This window comes from Malus domestica, chromosome 12 (assembly GCF_042453785.1).
Source record: "Malus domestica chromosome 12, GDT2T_hap1".
NCBI classification, from domain to species: domain Eukaryota; kingdom Viridiplantae; phylum Streptophyta; class Magnoliopsida; order Rosales; family Rosaceae; genus Malus; species Malus domestica.
The window spans coordinates 25,078,270-25,095,026 of NC_091672.1; the positions used below are offsets into that span (position 1 = coordinate 25,078,270).

Consider the following 16,757-nt stretch of genomic DNA (forward strand, 5'->3'; position numbering starts at 1 on the left):
CATGTGAACTACTTTCAGAAGCAAACACTCCAACTATAATGATTACATCAACATAGTAATCAATCAGATTAAAGAATTTGAAATCAGGGGGAGATACTCATCAGGGGGAGCATCCAAAACATATCAAGGTTTTAACGAGGCAACCGAAATTGACGTATGGTCATCCAAGGGGGAGTGTTGTAATATAATATGTGGATGGCCCACCTGAATAATTCATTACTATTCATCCAAAGAAAAATCAAATGGATTATTATTCATATGAAGAAAAACGGATGAGTTACTATTCATGTATAATATTTCACTATTCATTTTAGGAAAGTTTGTAAAGTGAATAGTGTTGCTATAGGAATCTTTAAGATGAGAGCATACGAAGGAAGGAATAAGAGAGAAGAAGAAGAAGAAAGAGATGGGAGAAAAACATATAGAGGAAAGAAAGAGGAGTTATGGAGGAAAGGAAGAGAAGAGAAAACAAGAGAGATGCGGAAGAAATTACCAGTGAGCCAGGCTAGAGAGAAAAGAGAAAATAATGAGAGTTATTTTGTACTCCTATTATTTCAGATAATGAAAGAAAGTGTTACTGTTGCCTCAAGGACGTAGGCACAATTGCCGAACCTCGTAAATATTGTGTCTTATTTACTTTATTTCACTGCACACATATCGTTGATTTTACAACAAATAAAGAAATATTTCACTACAAGATAAAATCTCTCCACAAATACGAAATACTCATCATTACTCCTGAAAAGCATCCACAAAAAAAATACCAGATTCAATTGATATGTGACATTCTACACGTTTCTAATTTTAGCAACAGCAGAAATTTTTTTCAAGATAATTTATTTTTTTATTTAATACAACGATACTTGAGGAAAATGAATTTGAGCTTACTCATACAATGAGCCCATCATGTGAATTGAACGTGATGCCTCACTCTTACAACAAACAAAAATAACTAAACCGTAATACTAATGACAAATGCCTATATACATGCATGATGGAGGCCCAACTTTAGAAGTTTTATATGAACAATAGGAGCAAATTGGAGACCCAACTATGCAATTGCAGATTGTGATGATGATGTTGTAAAAAATTTAAGAAGGGCATATAACTTCTCAAAGTGAATGAGGTGCTTTCTGATGCGGTAGAGGTGCAGAGTATAGAGCAATGCAGCCAATGTCACCACACCAAAAGACAGCAAAGTCAACTTCCAAAAATCCTGCAAAATAACAATGCAGTTAAACAAACACCCAAATGGGTTTCATTAATAAGTTTATTAAATATTTTAGAAACTTAAAAAGTTTCTTAAGTGAGAAATATAAAAAATTAGTGTCACACAAAGTCACCAAACTATGGATTCTGGGGTTCAACATGGGGATTGAACACATGAACTGGACTATTTTAGTCTTTAGGTGCAAAACAAAAATGGAAGCTGTTCAAAAGTCAAAACTAGAAGAAGTTGACCATTAGGCTTTTGGTCTATACTCTATAGGTTGACTAATATACGAATGATGTTTGGGTCAATCGAACTAGGGATGCAACTCAAGAGAAACTTAGATGCAGCTGATCGTATATTTTCTCGTGCGTATTATTATTATGTTGTGTATATCGCTCTTATCACCTGACACAATCACATGAGAAGAGAGTAGACACAAAGTGATATACTACGGATTGAACCTTAGCTTTTTCTGTAGTACTTTGTGGGTTAGGTAGTTTGTAAGGTCGACCTAACTTTAATTCATACTTCACAATTTGAGTTTGAACTTACTTTTCAATTTCTGACAGGTTAAAAGCCGATTAGGGTTTTGTGACCTTTGTTGGATTTGGATTGACCTTACCTGAGTTGCACCCTACCTAGAATCATCAAGCCATAAAGTAAAATATGATTACCTGTGGATTAGAGATGATTATTCCCATGACATAACCCATCAGATCCATAATTGACTGAAGGGAGTTTTGAACACCTCCCACTTCACATCGATCCGATTCAGGAACTCGATCCTGTCCAACATATGGATACATCTAAATGTCAAGGCATCATAGAAATGCTGAAAACACTTTCATCACAAATCATAAAAAAACCTATAAGATTATTAGTTTAGTTTAAATTAATATTGTTTTACTTTACCTGCATTTGTTGGATTACCGCTAAATCAAACATCCACAATCCAAGCCTAGAAGCAGCCACTCCTGCCATCAGCATATATGCCGATAAGTTGCTATTAGATATCCAAATTGAAGCAACACACAGTAGGAGGAAGGTCCACTGCATTAAGAAATAAATATGAATTAAGATTAGAATCTGAAATTGTGATCACTTGAAAATAAGTCCGGTCTAGTCAAATTTAACTGAAATTGTCCAGTTCAGACCGATCCATCAAAGGAGCCCCAAAGTTTTTACCTGAGACCAGATGGACCAAAGTCCGGTTCTGAGTTTTTGAATATGAGATTGCACTATAGGGTACACAATTGTTGCAGCAATTCCAATTGCAGCACTGATTCCACGTGCTATCCCAATGACATATGCAGGTATGCCTTCCCATTCCAGTGTAGCTGTCATCAATGTCCCAAAGCTGGAATAAGAGATTCAATTGGTAAGAGACTTACTCACAAATCACAACGTTAGAATAAATACATGCACAAATAGAACCGGTTTTAAGTTTTTAATCAAAAAGTTTAGACAAGCTACATGACTAAATTTCAAGTGCAACAAAAAAGAATATGGATGTTATTTTCAAACTTCAAAGATAAAGGACTATTCGGAAGAGGTTTATGTCTAAACTGTATCCCTACTAATCCCCTAAAAAATGGTGGGATTCCTAGTGTCACGGGATGACTCTTTAAGCCTTCCGCCCGTGCGGCACTTAGACTTGAATACCTCGATGAACAAGCTAAGTAAGCCTTCGAAGCCTCGCTTCCCCGGATCGAATCACAAAGAAAGCTAAGATAGCTTGGAGAATGCTAAGATCACTTAGAAGATGGGAGAAAGGAAGCTTTGTATTGAAAGTTAAGAGAACTTTACAATTGCTTACAATTCTTGGGTGGTTTGGTCAAATGGCCTTACCTCCTATTTATAGGCCTAAGTCACCTCCTCAATGGAGGGTTCTAGAATCCCCTACTTACATCCAAAAATATCTAGCATAGTTCTAGATACAACTTGCCTAATCTAGATTATTCTAGGTGAGGCTTAAATATGTACACTTGTGTGGAATGTTCCGGAATGCCCTAGATTATCTTGAATGCTCCGCCACGTTCTTGATTTCTCCAGGACGTTCCAGAAGCTTCCATGAAGACATGGCTTCATGGGCTTAGATATATGATGTCTTGGGCATTTTCTTTGTTTTTAACATGCGGCCCGTGACATCCTCCCCCACTTAAGCCGTCGACGTCCTCGTCGACTCTTGCCTCTCGAATGTCTGAATCAAGTCCTTATATTGCCATAAGGACGTCTCCTTCTCCCAGGTTGCTTCGGAGTATGGTAGCCCCTTCCATTTGACAAAGTACTCCACATGCTTTGGTTGTCTTGGTCGCACCACGACACGCTTGGCTTCAATGCTCTCCACTTCTTTGTCAAATGCCTCCGTCATCAAAGGGGGTGCTCGATGAGACTCACCTCGACTTGGTTCTTCATCGTCCGCATGATAAGGCTTCAAGTTGCTCACATGGAACACCGGGTGAAACTTGAGGCGGGGTGGGAGTTCCACAACATACGCGGCTTTGCCAACCTTCTTGATGATAGGGAATGGTCCCTCATATTTCCGCAACAAGCTCTTATGCAAGCCACGAGTACTCTTGTGCTGAGACGCATTGAGCTTCACAAAGACTTGGTCGCCAGTTTGGAACTCCACATTCCTTCGCTTGCGATCTGCCCATTTCTTCATCTTCTTTGAAGCCTTCTCCAAATGAGCTCGAGCAAGTTCGTGGGCTAATTGCCACTCCTTAGCAGTTTTGAAAGCGGCTGGACTATTCCCCGTGTAGCCAGTCACGACCGTGTTCGGGGTCAAGGGTTGTTGCCCTATAGCCAACTCGAACGGACTTTTCCCCGTCGACTCCGAACGTTGCAAGTTATAAGAGAATTGGGCAACATCAAGTAACTTAGCCCAATCTCGTTGATTGGCACTAACATAGTGCCGCAAATAAGTCTCCAACAATGCATTAACCCGCTCCGTTTGTCCATCAGTTTGGGGATGAAAAGCTGTGGAGAAGTCTAACTTTGAGCCAAGTAGCTTGAATAGCTCCTTCCAAAATCTTCCTGTGAAGCGAGCATCTCGATCACTGACTATGCTCCTCGGAACACCCCAATACTTCACCACGTGCTTTAGAAACAAGCGTGCAGCTACTTCGGCTGTGCACTCCACAGGTGCGGGTATGAAAGTGGCATACTTGGTGAATCTATCGACCACGACGAAGATAGATCCACATCCATCAGACTTGGGCAAATGTGTGATGAAATCCATGGTTAAACATTCCCATGGTCTTGATGGGGTGGGAAGTGGTTCCAACAGTCCTCCCGGTTGCTTTTGTTCCACTTTGTCTTGTTGGCACACAAGACAAGTCTTCACGTATGAATCTACATCATCCCGCATTTGTGGCCAATAATAAGCATCGCTCACCAAAGCCAACGTGCGGTGAGTGCCAGGATGTCCTGCCCACATTGAGTCATGGCACTCCTTAAGGATTTCTTTCCTTAAGCTTCCCCACTTTGGGACGTAGATCCGCTTGCCCTTGGTGTATAACAAGCCGTCCTCAAGCCAAAACCTTCTTGTCTTCCCATCATTGACAAACTCCACAATGTTCTTGGCTTGGACGTCATGTGATAAACCTTCTCGGACACGGCCCAAGAGATGGCTTTGCGGCTTGAGTACCGTAGCCATTAACTCTACTCGTCTACTTAGAGCATCGGCCACCACGTTCTCCTTTCCTTGCTTGTACTCTAGCTTGTAATCAAACTCCGCTAAGAACTCTTGCCACCTTGCTTGCTTAGGTGTGAGCTTTTGTTGGGTTTGAAAGTAGCTAGTGGCAACGTTGTCCGTCTTGATGACGAATGGGGTACCAAGTAAGTAATGCCTCCAAACTCTAAGGCAATGGACGATGGCGGTCATCTCCTTTTCATGGGTCGTGTACCTCTTCTCGGCATTGTTTAGCTTGCGACTTTCATAGGCTATCGGATGTCCCTCTTGCATCAACACTCCTCCTATGGCAAAGTCGGAAGCATCAGTGTGCAACTCGAATGGCTTACTAAGGTCGGGCAACCTTAGTACAGGCTCCTCCATTAGGGCCTTCTTCAACTTCTCAAAGGCCTCTTGACACCGGTCCGTCCATTCCCATGCCTTGTTTTTCTTAAGAAGGTCTGTTAAGGGTGCTGCTATGGCTGAATACCCTTTTATGAATCTCCGATAGTAGTTGGCTAGCCCCAGAAAGGATCGTAGTGTTGGTACCTTGGTCGGCGGTTCCCACTCTTGAATGGCCTTGATCTTGCCCTTTTCCATCATAAGTTTCCCCTCCTTTATCTTGTGGCCAAGAAATTCTACTTCTTTTGTGGCAAAGGAGCATTTCTCCTTCTTGACATAGAGTTCATGCTCCCGAAGGGTCTTGAACACTATGCGCAAGTGCTTGACGTGCTCCTCCAATGTCTTGCTATAGACAACGATATCATCAATGTAAACGACGACAAACTTGTCAAGATAAGGATGGAATACCTTATTCATCAATGTGCAGAATGTTGCGGGGGCATTGGTTAGACCAAATGGCATGACTTTATACTCGAACGCTCCATATCTGGTCACCATCGCCGTCTTCGATTCGTCTCCAGGGGCTATCCTCACTTGGTAGTATCCCGATCGAAGATCTAATTTTGTGAAGTACCTTGCTTCACCAAGTTGATCGAATAAGTCGGCGATCAACGGAAGTGGGTACTTGTTCTTGATGGTAATCTTGTTCAATGCTCTATAGTCGATGCACAACCTTAGGCTACCTTCTTTCTTGCGTTGGAACAAGACAGGTGCACCATATGGGGACTTGGAGGGTTGGATGTAGCCAGCATCAAGCAGCTCGTTGAGTTGCTTCCTCAATTCCTCCAACTCGGGTGGCGACATCCTATAAGGTGATTTGGAGGGAGGCTTAGCACCAGGCTCCAACTCAATTGCATGGTCGACCTCTCTCCTTGGTGGCAACTTCTTTGGCAGTTCCTTAGGCATCACGTCCGCAAACTCCACAAGGACGTCTTCCACTTGTTTCGGCAAAGGCCCGTGCTTCTCCTCCCCTTCATTCAACATTAGGGTTGCAAGAAATGTGGCCTCGCCTTTCTTCCAAGACTTGGCAAATTGAATTGCCGACAAGTGTTGGGTACACTTCTTGGCTTGCCTTTCCAATGGCACCAGGCAAGGTTGTCTTCCGTCGGCTAGGATACAGAAAATATTGTAGAAGGGAATGGGAAAGGCTCGTACCTTGTCCATGAACTCTAACCCAATGACTACGCCATAGTCGTCCATCTTGACTACGGTGAAGTCGATCGTTCCCTTCCATGTGCCAATGTCTACGTGTACATTACGCGCAACTCCAACAATGGGGGTGGCAGCGGAATTTACCGTCTTCACGCTACCGGGCTCCTTGGTGACTCGGAGGCCAAGCCTTGTGGCTTCCTCCGACGTCATGAAGTTGTGTGTTGCTCCCGTGTCCACCAACACACGCGTCGTCTTGTCACCAGTCTTGACGTCGACGAACAATGATCCTCCCCCAACTTGAGCCTTAGGTTGTGGGAGGGTTGTCTGGATGGCATTCAGTAGACGGATGCATCCCATCGTTGCATCGTTACTCTCCTCGGCCTTGTCCTCCTTGAAAGCCATGGCCTTAAGGGCCTTCTTTTGTTGGCAATCTCGCATCATGTGAGGGCCGTCGCATAGGTAACAAGTGGGTTGCCAAGACTTACCTTTGCCTTTGTCATGCTTATCGGCTTTCTTCTCCTTCGGTTTGCTTGTCTCGGCCTTGTCCTTCGGCTTGTGTTCTCCCCCACTTCTTTCATGGTTACCCCTCTTCCCCGTGGACTTGGAATCCCCTTGGTGGCTTGATTTAAACTCAATCAAGGATTCAGCGGCGGCAATGGCATCAGACAATGTTTGCACGTGCCTCCTTTGTAGTTCGAGTTTTGCCCAATTTTGCAGTCCACTCATGAAGTACATGAGCTTGTCTTCCTCTAACATGTTGGGCACCTCGAATAACAAGCTCACGAAGGCGTTGACATAGTCTTTGACGCTCCCCGTTTGCTTGAGCCACCTTAGTTTCTCCTTGGCTTCGTACTTGGCATTTTGGGGATAGAAGTGCAACATAAGATCTTTCTTAAATTCATCCCAAGTGGTGAGAGAGAACGTACCTTGCTCAATCTCCATGCTTCGGCGACGCCACCACATAAGGGCATTGTCAGCTAAGAACATGGTTGCCGTTGAGATTTTGGACTCGTCATCTTCAAGCTTTAGGTACTTGAAGTATCGCTCCACGTTCCACACGAATGTGTCGAGCTCCTTTGCTTCCCTCTTCCCATTATAGGATTTGGGTTTAAAGGAGTCGATTACCTTGGAGTCCAACGCCTTGATTTCCCTCGACCCTTGCACGAATTGCTTCACGACTGCTTCTTTACAAAACGCCACATCTCCCTTAAGTTCCCTTGTGTCCTTTATCTCTTCTTGAAGCGCCACAAACCTTGCCTCTATGTTGTCAAGGTGAACCTGGACTTCCCTCCGCATCTTGTCTGCCATGGTGTTGAGAGCGCCAAGGAGCTCATCTCGTAGCCCTTCCACCAAGCCACGCAATTCATCCTTACCATTGTCCACCATGGTTTGGATTTCCTCCTTGTCGACAACATCCTCATCAAGTCGAGTATCGAACTCGAGTATGGTTCGTTCCACCTTCTCGAGTCGCTCTTCCATGGTCTCCATCGATGCTTGCAAGTCCTTTAACTTTGGCTTGCTCTTGGCAACATCTTGGACCTCGGCAGTACGCTCCCTTAGGTCGGAGACTCCGGACACCATCTCTCCACTTGCCATATCCTACTTTCCTTCAAGTGATTCACGAGCTTGGCTCTGATACCAGCTGTCACGGGATGACTCTTTAAGCCTTCCGCCCGTGCGGCACTTAGACTTGAATACCTCGATGAACAAGCTAAGTAAGCCTTCGAAGCCTCGCTTCCCCGGATCGAATCACAAAGAAAGCTAAGATAGCTTGGAGAATGCTAAGATCACTTAGAAGATGGGAGAAAGGAAGCTTTGTATTGAAAGTTAAGAGAACTTTACAATTGCTTACAATTCTTGGGTGGTTTGGTCAAATGGCCTTACCTCCTATTTATAGGCCTAAGTCACCTCCTCAATGGAGGGTTCTAGAATCCCCTACTTACATCCAAAAATATCTAGCATAGTTCTAGATACAACTTGCCTAATCTAGATTATTCTAGGTGAGGCTTAAATATGTACACTTGTGTGGAATGTTCCGGAATGCCCTAGATTATCTTGAATGCTCCGCCACGTTCTTGATTTCTCCAGGACGTTCCAGAAGCTTCCATGAAGACATGGCTTCATGGGCTTAGATATATGATGTCTTGGGCATTTTCTTTGTTTTTAACATGCGGCCCGTGACACTAGGAACTAGTTTAAACATCATTCTTTATACGAAGAGTCCGTCTTAATCCTACAAATTAGAAGATAACATCATATATTCTTCCAAGGCTGCACTTGAAATCAAGTCGTTTATCTCGTCTAATCATGTCCGACATATCAAACATGGCCTAAACCATAGTTTATATACGGTTTATTGTCCATTTAGTATCCTTTTGGTTCTATTTTTGATTAAAAGTTTGCAACCAGTTCTATTTGTGTGTATAGCCAAAGCCCGACGGAAGTTAAGGTTAAAGGAAATTAGTATTGGTAGGGTTTTTACCTAAGCACAGTAAAAAATAACAGAGACAGAGCAACACCAGGGAGCACAACATCTTGCTGCAAATACACTCTCCATGCAGCCACATAAGGGATCCTTGAGACCATTTCAGTTACTCTCTTAATCCAGCTTACCTCGGCCGGTTCCAAATTGTTTTTATCATGAGAAAGCAAGCTGCTTGTCTCCTGACCATCAGTAGACACATCACTTCTTGAAGGCATTGATATCTTCCGTTGGCTGCTTTCGCCTAGAGCCGGAATCCCTTTGTATACAGACATGAAAAGCCAGTATTCCAACCAGATAGTTGTAGTGTTCCAGAGTGCTAAAGTTAAAGCAGAAGCCTTTAGGGACACAAAGCTGATAATGAAGCCAGTTAGCACAGGAGCACATAGCTTGCAGAAGAGATCGATACGCCGAAGGACCGAGTTCATTTTTGTCAGTATTTCTGGATTAGAATGGCTTTCTGATATCACCACAACCCTGCAGAAAGAGCAATTGATATATAATATGCACAACAAATCTGGGCTAAGGATAAACAAGGACTTATCTTTGACCGACCCAAAAAACCTCATCCTAGAAATTACTTCTATTAAAAGTTAAACATGGCCTGTTTGGGATCTTATTTTGGAAGGGCTAAAGCCTAAAGGTGTGTTGTATTTGTCAAACATAAGGGTGCTTCATTAAGAAGCGCTTTTCCAGAACCACTTGTCAGGTGCTTCATCAAGAAGCACTTTCAAGTTTTTTTTTTAATTTTTTTATTTTTAAACTCACTTGAATTTTTAACAAAAATTTCAGCATATTTCTAATAAGTGCACTTTTAACATAAGCGTGTTGTGCGCATAAATTCGTCATTGTAGTCATACTAATTCTCCTTGTATACACCTTTGCTTTACTCTTTTATATAAGTTTTACATTCTATTTGCGTCTTGTAGGTTGTAACAAGCAAAGAGTGAAAATGAGCTAAAAAGAAAGTACGAAGACTAAAAAAGCTTTTACAATCCTATTCAGTCTGCACTATCTGTGCAGATCAGCGGAGTTCGCAGAATAAATTGTACCGACTCGGAAAGAACCCGAAGATGAGCCATACACCCTTGTAAAACTACGAACATCTATTTTCTATAGAATTTATGGTCATGAATATCATTTTTGTAGAGGGCGTTGTGACAATTTTAGTACATGAAGGTCGGGCTGCACGAGAATTCAAAGTTTTTTACAACTGGGTATATTAGGGGGTTAAAATTTCTATTTACGGTTGGGATGAGCCAAAAGTTTGGAAGAAAACAAATGAGAATGCTTTTTGATATAGGGTAATGCTAGGGAGATCAAAAATTTTAAACTAAATTTGCAAACAAAGTATGTGGTTGTAGATAATTGGATTAATTAGTGTCGATTAATATGCTTTTTCTTATTAGTGCCACATCATTTAGTTTGCAATTTGGTTTTAAAAAATTGGGGTATCATTTTTGTTCACCATCATAAATTATGGTGTATGTTCACCACACACTTAATCAATTGACGCGTGTCATTTCACTTAATCTTGGTTAATTTTTTTTCAAAAATAATAGAGTAACATTTAATGTGAAAGTTAATTAAAATTATGTGTATGATAAGCATACACTATAATTATGTTAGTAAAAAAATACTCCTAAAATTTAGTTTTTCTAACGTTACTCTTCGATATAATGAAACTTTCAAACTCAATAGGTGAAAAGATAAGGAGGCTATTCTTGGCCTTTGGCTGTTACAAATGAAAGGGGACATATTATCCCTGATCAGAGCAGCGTGCAAAACAATAGAAAAAATAAAAGAAATAAAAAAGAAAGCAGCCACCAAACAGAGGAGGCAGCAGCAGCGTGGAAAACAAGAATTAAAATAGAAAATTCAGTGCCAGCCGCACCATCTAATCATTAGAAATGTCTAAGTCAAGTTTGTTTTTTTTTTTTTTAAGTTTTCGATTATGCTTTTGTTATAAACGAATTTGACGATGTTTATTGATAATTTCAGATTATATTTCACTTTTTACATGTATTTGATATGCTTGATCACCATAATTATTTCTTATATTGAGTTTGTTAAATAGATAAATTTAAATGATCGAGTCTTGTGTTTATACCAAGAGACAAAAGAACTATTGCAAAGTTCTTGGAGTTAAGCAGCACGAAAAATCGAAATAGATATTGTGTTTTGGGCTTTGTGTCTTTTGTCAATTCAATTGTATTATGCTTTCTCGAGATGCAACTTAGCAGATAACATTATAAATGCTTCGAGTTTGAAAAGAGTGTAGAAACCATGCCTTATTCCATACTTAGGAGAATCAATATATAGTTTAAAGAATAAATACCATGCCTTTAGGTTGACAAACACTAATATCTCAATCTGTTTGCATGTCGTTGCTTTAGGAAGGTAGTTAGTAGTGAATACTGAAACCCTAACTCGTCTTCTCACTGTTTCAAATCTTATTCCAAATCTGTTTGCATTTGATTATTTTTGTTTTATTCTATTTTGTTTATTATCAGTTTCAAATAATCTTCAACATATTCTATTAAATCTCTTGTGTGCATCTTTGTTAGTTTTTGTGAACAAATTAATTTAAATTCTTAGGAATCATAATCTAGATACGTATTAGTGCAATCTTGTGGGAATGATCTTGTACTTGCTTTCTATACTAGGTGTTTGATCTTGTCTATTGGCAAGTTTAAAACGTGTAATTAGTAGCATAATATTTAGATTGTTAATATTCATGACAAAGCACTTATGAGCAAAATGCTTCCTATAGAAGCAATCTCAGAGCAGCATCGTTCTAATGAAAGTCTGAGCAATTAATTAGAGAATTTACCAGTCTCTTTCAACTAAGATGGTGCCGGCGAGAGTAGAAGTAACTGCAACAGCTCCTGCGACGTTGGTTAATATTACTAGCATGATAAACGCATGAAAATTTGTGCGGCTTAAATCAGAGTAGACCAGTAATGCCATCACAGTGCCTCCAGCAATAATAGAAGAGAGATTTTGTGTTACCAACCAAAGCCGGAGAACCTGTTCACAGAAGTGAAAGATGTGTATAATTATGTAACAATTTTTTTGTCTCCCTTTTTCTTCTAAGAATTCACATATATAAGCTAGCCTATACCTTTATATATGTAAATCTATCCACCCAGTGTCCAACTAAGGGTCCGAAAAGCGCGGTGGAGGCTGATTCCACCGCGCCATAGATAGCAGCAAAGAGTAGGGAGTCGGGCCAAATGCTTATCATGTATAAACCAACAGAAAATTCCCACACCCTGCAGAAAACAGAAGAAAATTCAATAGAAATTAAAGTTTGATCAAAATCCAACCTGCTCTTTCATTTGTTCCTTTTTAGAGATTTCAAGTGATATCAATAATCAACAAGTTCATAATCTTCAACTTAGTTTCTGATCTTTAATTTATCCTTTTTTTTTTTATTCTTTCCAGCACTTGATGTGGTTTCATAAAACTTTCAGCAGCAAAGTAAGAAAAACAAATTATTAATTTCAACGCATCATTTGACGTAATTAAGGAAGTTCACAATAAATTTAAGGAAAAAACTCAAACCAAAAATATAAAAAAATTATACATGAAAAGTAGTAAATTAACCTGGTGCCCCATCTGGATAAAAAGTGGCCAAAGTAGAGATATCTGATTAGATGAGGAGGAACTCCATCATCTTTTGGATTAGGAGGGTGTTCTTGCACTCGGGATAAAAAGGGTTCTCTCACTTCCTCCATTTCAGATCAAAACACCAGACGTGCAGAAGAGCGACCGAGGGTTTGTTGTTACGTGGTGCAAAACTGAAACACTGCAGCTATCAATACAACAATCATAGATATTAATGCTGACTTGAGGATGCGAATCTCTCTAGCTACGTGGTTTTGATCTACTCGGAAAAAAATAGAAAATTGGGTCTCAATCCAGTGCGTCTACGCCTCAGAAAAACCTAGCTGCTAAACAGAAACTCACATTTGATTTGATCACGTGATCGCGATGCTACCAACCCTTCCTGAACTTTCCAACAATAAAAATCCAAATAGTAAAGGCATCTACTTTTTCTATAGCCTATTCGCCTCATAGCAACTCTATCCATGGAGCCCTCCCTCCTCACTGGCAATCCACTATTGAATTCATCCTATTGAACAGTAACTGTCTTTAATGAATAGTAACTGTCATTAATGAACAATAATTGTCATTTGCATCTCAACATTTTGAGCCCTCTCCCTGGCAATAGGCAATAAAATATTAGTTTTTTTGTTTGTTTAAATAATACAAAATAAAATTATTTGTAATTTCGGATAAGATTTTTTAAATCGTTCTCGTTGCGCCACGTGTCATTTTATAAAAAAAACAATTATTGAGCGATGGAGTTCGATAAGATTTTTATCCAATGTCATCGTGCCACGTGTCGTTATCTTTTGAGAATTTTTACGATAGATTTCGATCAAATTTTAACTCGTTCAAAATTGCGCCACGTGTCATTATCCGAAAAGATAATTATTGGAGATCGATTTCGATAAGATTTTTATCCAATACGATCGTGCCACGTGTCATTATCTTTTCAGAATCTTTGAGGATAGATTTCGATCATATTTTTAACGAATGACGGCATGCCACGTGTCCTCATCTACAATCTGATCCTTTCTGAATCGCCCATATAATCCATCATCCATCCTCACAAATCTCACAAATTGGATTGAAACTTTGAGAGAAAGATAGGAATTTGATTGAAAGTAGTTGAGAAAATATGAAATTGTGGTGTAAGGTAGATGGAGAATAAGTGGTATTTATAGAAAAGTAAAAACAATTTTTTACAAATTTTTTTTCAGATTTTTTACAATTTTTTTCGAATTTTTTCCATTTTTTTAAATTTTTTTATTCAAATAATTAATCTCTGCCGTTGGATTTTAAAAAATTTGAATTCCAACACTCCAGATTGTGCCACGTGTCACAACGGTAACTTTTCTTAATTTTAAAACTATTTTTTCTTTATTTATAAAGCATATTAATATCGACCGTTGATCTCAGATCGAATGGTTGATATTAAATAAGATTTTTTTTTTTTTACCGTTGAGATCCAACGGTCCAAATTAAGGAGCCGTTGAGATCGAACGGACCGTGGGAAGCCACGTGGCTTCCCAACGGTAACTGAGACCACTGCAAAAGTGGACTGCTTTTTTGAAAAGCTGTTGGGCGACGCACCCCCATGCGCGAGTGGGGTGCACGCGCTTGACAGAAAAAAATTAAAAAAGGGTTTGGAGCTCGGGCTCACGGGCTGTCAAAAGTTGACAGGCCTTCTGCTCGGGCCTTCTCACCAGCTCGAGCTCTTCAAGGCTGGAGTTGATTCATAGGGCCTCGGGCCCTTTCCTCTCCCCTGCCCCCCGGGCAACTCCCATGGCTGGAGCTGCTCTCATATGCAACTAAAGTAGATAAAATTGTACTATAAAAGTTGACTTGATAGGTTGCCTACTCAATTATGTCATGAAAATATTTGTCACTCATATGGATTAAGCAAGCCAAGTAGGCAGAATTATATTTTAATATTGTATTTTATCCATAATAACTACTTAATTATACATTTTAGTTCTGGCATCCGAAACTTAATTTTCTACTTATGTTATTGTAGTCAACATTGCCTACTTTGGGAAGTAGCTAAAATTTGAAAACTCAATTGCCTATACCAAAGCTAGTTTTGCTTATGTGGCTCATCAAAATGGATTTGCATACTCAATTGCTATTGGAGATGCTCTAATATGATAGAAGGATTAGTTTTTAGACCATATTATGTGACAGTAGTTTACATGTTCAAACAATCGTTACGATATATTAGTGATTCTTACGTACATGACGCTTTACGTAATATTAAAATCGAAACCCTTCAACTGGTGGATTTCTACAAACATTAGATTAATCAGATGAAAAGTCACATCTTCGTTATAGGCCAATCTGTCTGCCACCCTTCCATGCCCTTGTGATTCAACTCTAATATGCTTTATATCTGATCATCAGATGGTAATTATATTAAACACATGAAAGTATTATAGCAAATTCAAGCAATCCTCCAATCCTTGGCCTTCAAATAATGTTAACAACTAGGATATTTAATCATAGTATATACTTTGCAATATTAAATTAAACAAATTAAAAAGTGTGGTCCAATATTTTGGTGGATAGGATGTTGGTTTTTACTCATGTGTCTCGGGTTCGAAACTTCTCACTCCTCTAAATTATTGTAATAATTTCAAACTTTTCCCTCTCCTATTAATAATAATAAAATTAAAAAAAAAGTTAAAGGTGCGCAGGGTAACTGATACAAATGGACAAAGTTGTAATACAAATATTAAGGAGGAAATTTTTGTGAGAAAGGTTTATATTAACTCATCCGTTGAGTTGGATACTTAATCATAAATATATACATTTTTCAATTGGCAGTTACGTAAAACTTTTGACTTTTTGCTAGTAATTATCTTTTAATGATTAAATAAAGACAACTGTTATTAGCACTTTAAAAATCTCATTCTACACTCCTCACAAGTATATTTTTCTTTCTAATTATATAAAGTTTAGAATGCAAAATGAGATTTTTGAAGTTTTAATAACAATTCCCTAAATAAATATATCTTCCTATCAGTCAGCTGTGTCATGCTTGAAAAATACCACTTGCAAGTCTCAACGGCAACCTCGCCGGCAAGTCCCATGTTGTTGTTTTTGCTTTCTTAATTTTAAGAGTATCTTAAGTTGTAAAATACTCACTCTTCACATGCAAAGTGTTTTTATTCTTGACAGATTAAATCATAAGTTGGCAGTGACACACGTAAAGATGACTTATTAAAAATGTAAAGGTGCAGCCACACAATACTACGATTTTGTAGTATTCATTTTCACTTGCAAGTGGGAGGTCTTAGGTTCGAATCTCGTAGATGGCGAATTCGATACTAAATTAAGTTGAGATGAACTCTAAGTGTAAGGTCAAAACCTGTGTGGATTATGTTGTTGTAAACATAGGATAGTGCTACCTACATACTTATTTTTATTTTTCAAACATTCAACTTAATTTTCAACTGTCAAATCGAATGAATTGAATGAGGTAAATGTCTAAAAATTATCAAGGATATGTGGGAGGTAAAAATAGACGTGTCATCGCACAACCCTATTGCAATTCTACATAATCTAAATTACTTAATAACAAAATTTTCTTTGTCAATAAAAAAAGAGAGTAGAAGTTAGAAGGATCAAATTAAGAACTTAAAAAAACAATAATCAAAGTAAACGTTATTGACAATATAGTAAACTAAACACAATTTTTTTTTCACAGCCGCAAAATGAATGCGGGGAAGGCAGGATTTGAGAGCGTTGAATCAGTCAAATTATTGCATGATTTATAACTTGATGGAGTCTTTCATGTTCCAAAGTTTCGTGTTAATTTATTGTGTGTGAGTAAATTAACACGAGCTAGCGTGATGCAAAACTGGCCAAGGATTTGCTGTCCCTAAAATAATGTCTCCTTTCGTGTCTCATTTTTATTTGTTTGACACGTGTCTTTCACCTTAATAGTGGTTAACTTCTGTTAAGCTTTATTATCTTGTATTGAGAAATAATAAAAAAACCTCCAAAATACCAAAAGTCAAGCCGAAGCGGCCGAGACTGTCTATTTCCCCAACGCCTTCGTCTTCATCGCCGAACACCCCAACCATCCCAAAAGTTGCCATAATTCTCATTGATGGTGTCCATGCTAAAACTCGAAACGATGTTCCATGAAAAATATATCGATAAAGATCGGAATTGAATCGGATCGGAATTGTCGTTTGGAATCTCATTGAACCGGAGCCAAC

General features: G+C 39.2%; 1 protein-coding gene across 2 annotated transcripts; it reads right to left on the reverse strand.

Annotated features, from left to right (window-relative positions):
• Positions 1–748: 748 nt before the first annotated feature.
• Positions 749–12,915, reverse strand: LOC103451218 (solute carrier family 40 member 2-like). Of its 2 annotated transcripts, XM_070809709.1 has the most exons (9): positions 12,766–12,886; positions 12,532–12,723; positions 12,047–12,197; positions 11,756–11,952; positions 8,923–9,399; positions 2,399–2,570; positions 2,126–2,263; positions 1,888–1,998; positions 749–1,216 (listed from the first exon to the last, which is right to left on the reverse strand). In XM_070809709.1, exons 2-9 carry the CDS (start codon positions 12,660–12,662, stop codon positions 1,052–1,054), a joined length of 1,542 nt encoding a protein of 513 aa, XP_070665810.1. In that variant the 5' UTR covers positions 12,663–12,723; positions 12,766–12,886; the 3' UTR covers positions 749–1,051. The 2 variants fall into 2 exon arrangements, with proteins under 2 accessions (XP_070665810.1, XP_028945539.1); XM_029089706.2 differs by having other exon boundaries at positions 12,532–12,915.
• Between the last annotated feature and the right edge of the window lie 3,842 nt (positions 12,916–16,757).

What these genes read in the sequence shown, in the direction of transcription:
- LOC103451218 (XM_029089706.2), bottom strand. Translation starts at nt 12,662, where the DNA reads ATGGAGGAAGTGAGAGAACCCTTTTTATCCCGAGTGCAAGAACACCCT. An exon ending in ATAGATTTACATATATAAAG is followed by an intron (nt 11,953 to 12,046) that starts GTATAGGCTAGC and finishes TTCTGTGAACAG; the next exon opens with GTTCTCCGGCTTTGGTTGGT. An exon ending in CGGTAATCCAACAAATGCAG is followed by an intron (nt 1,999 to 2,125) that starts GTAAAGTAAAAC and finishes TATGTTGGACAG; the next exon opens with GATCGAGTTCCTGAATCGGA.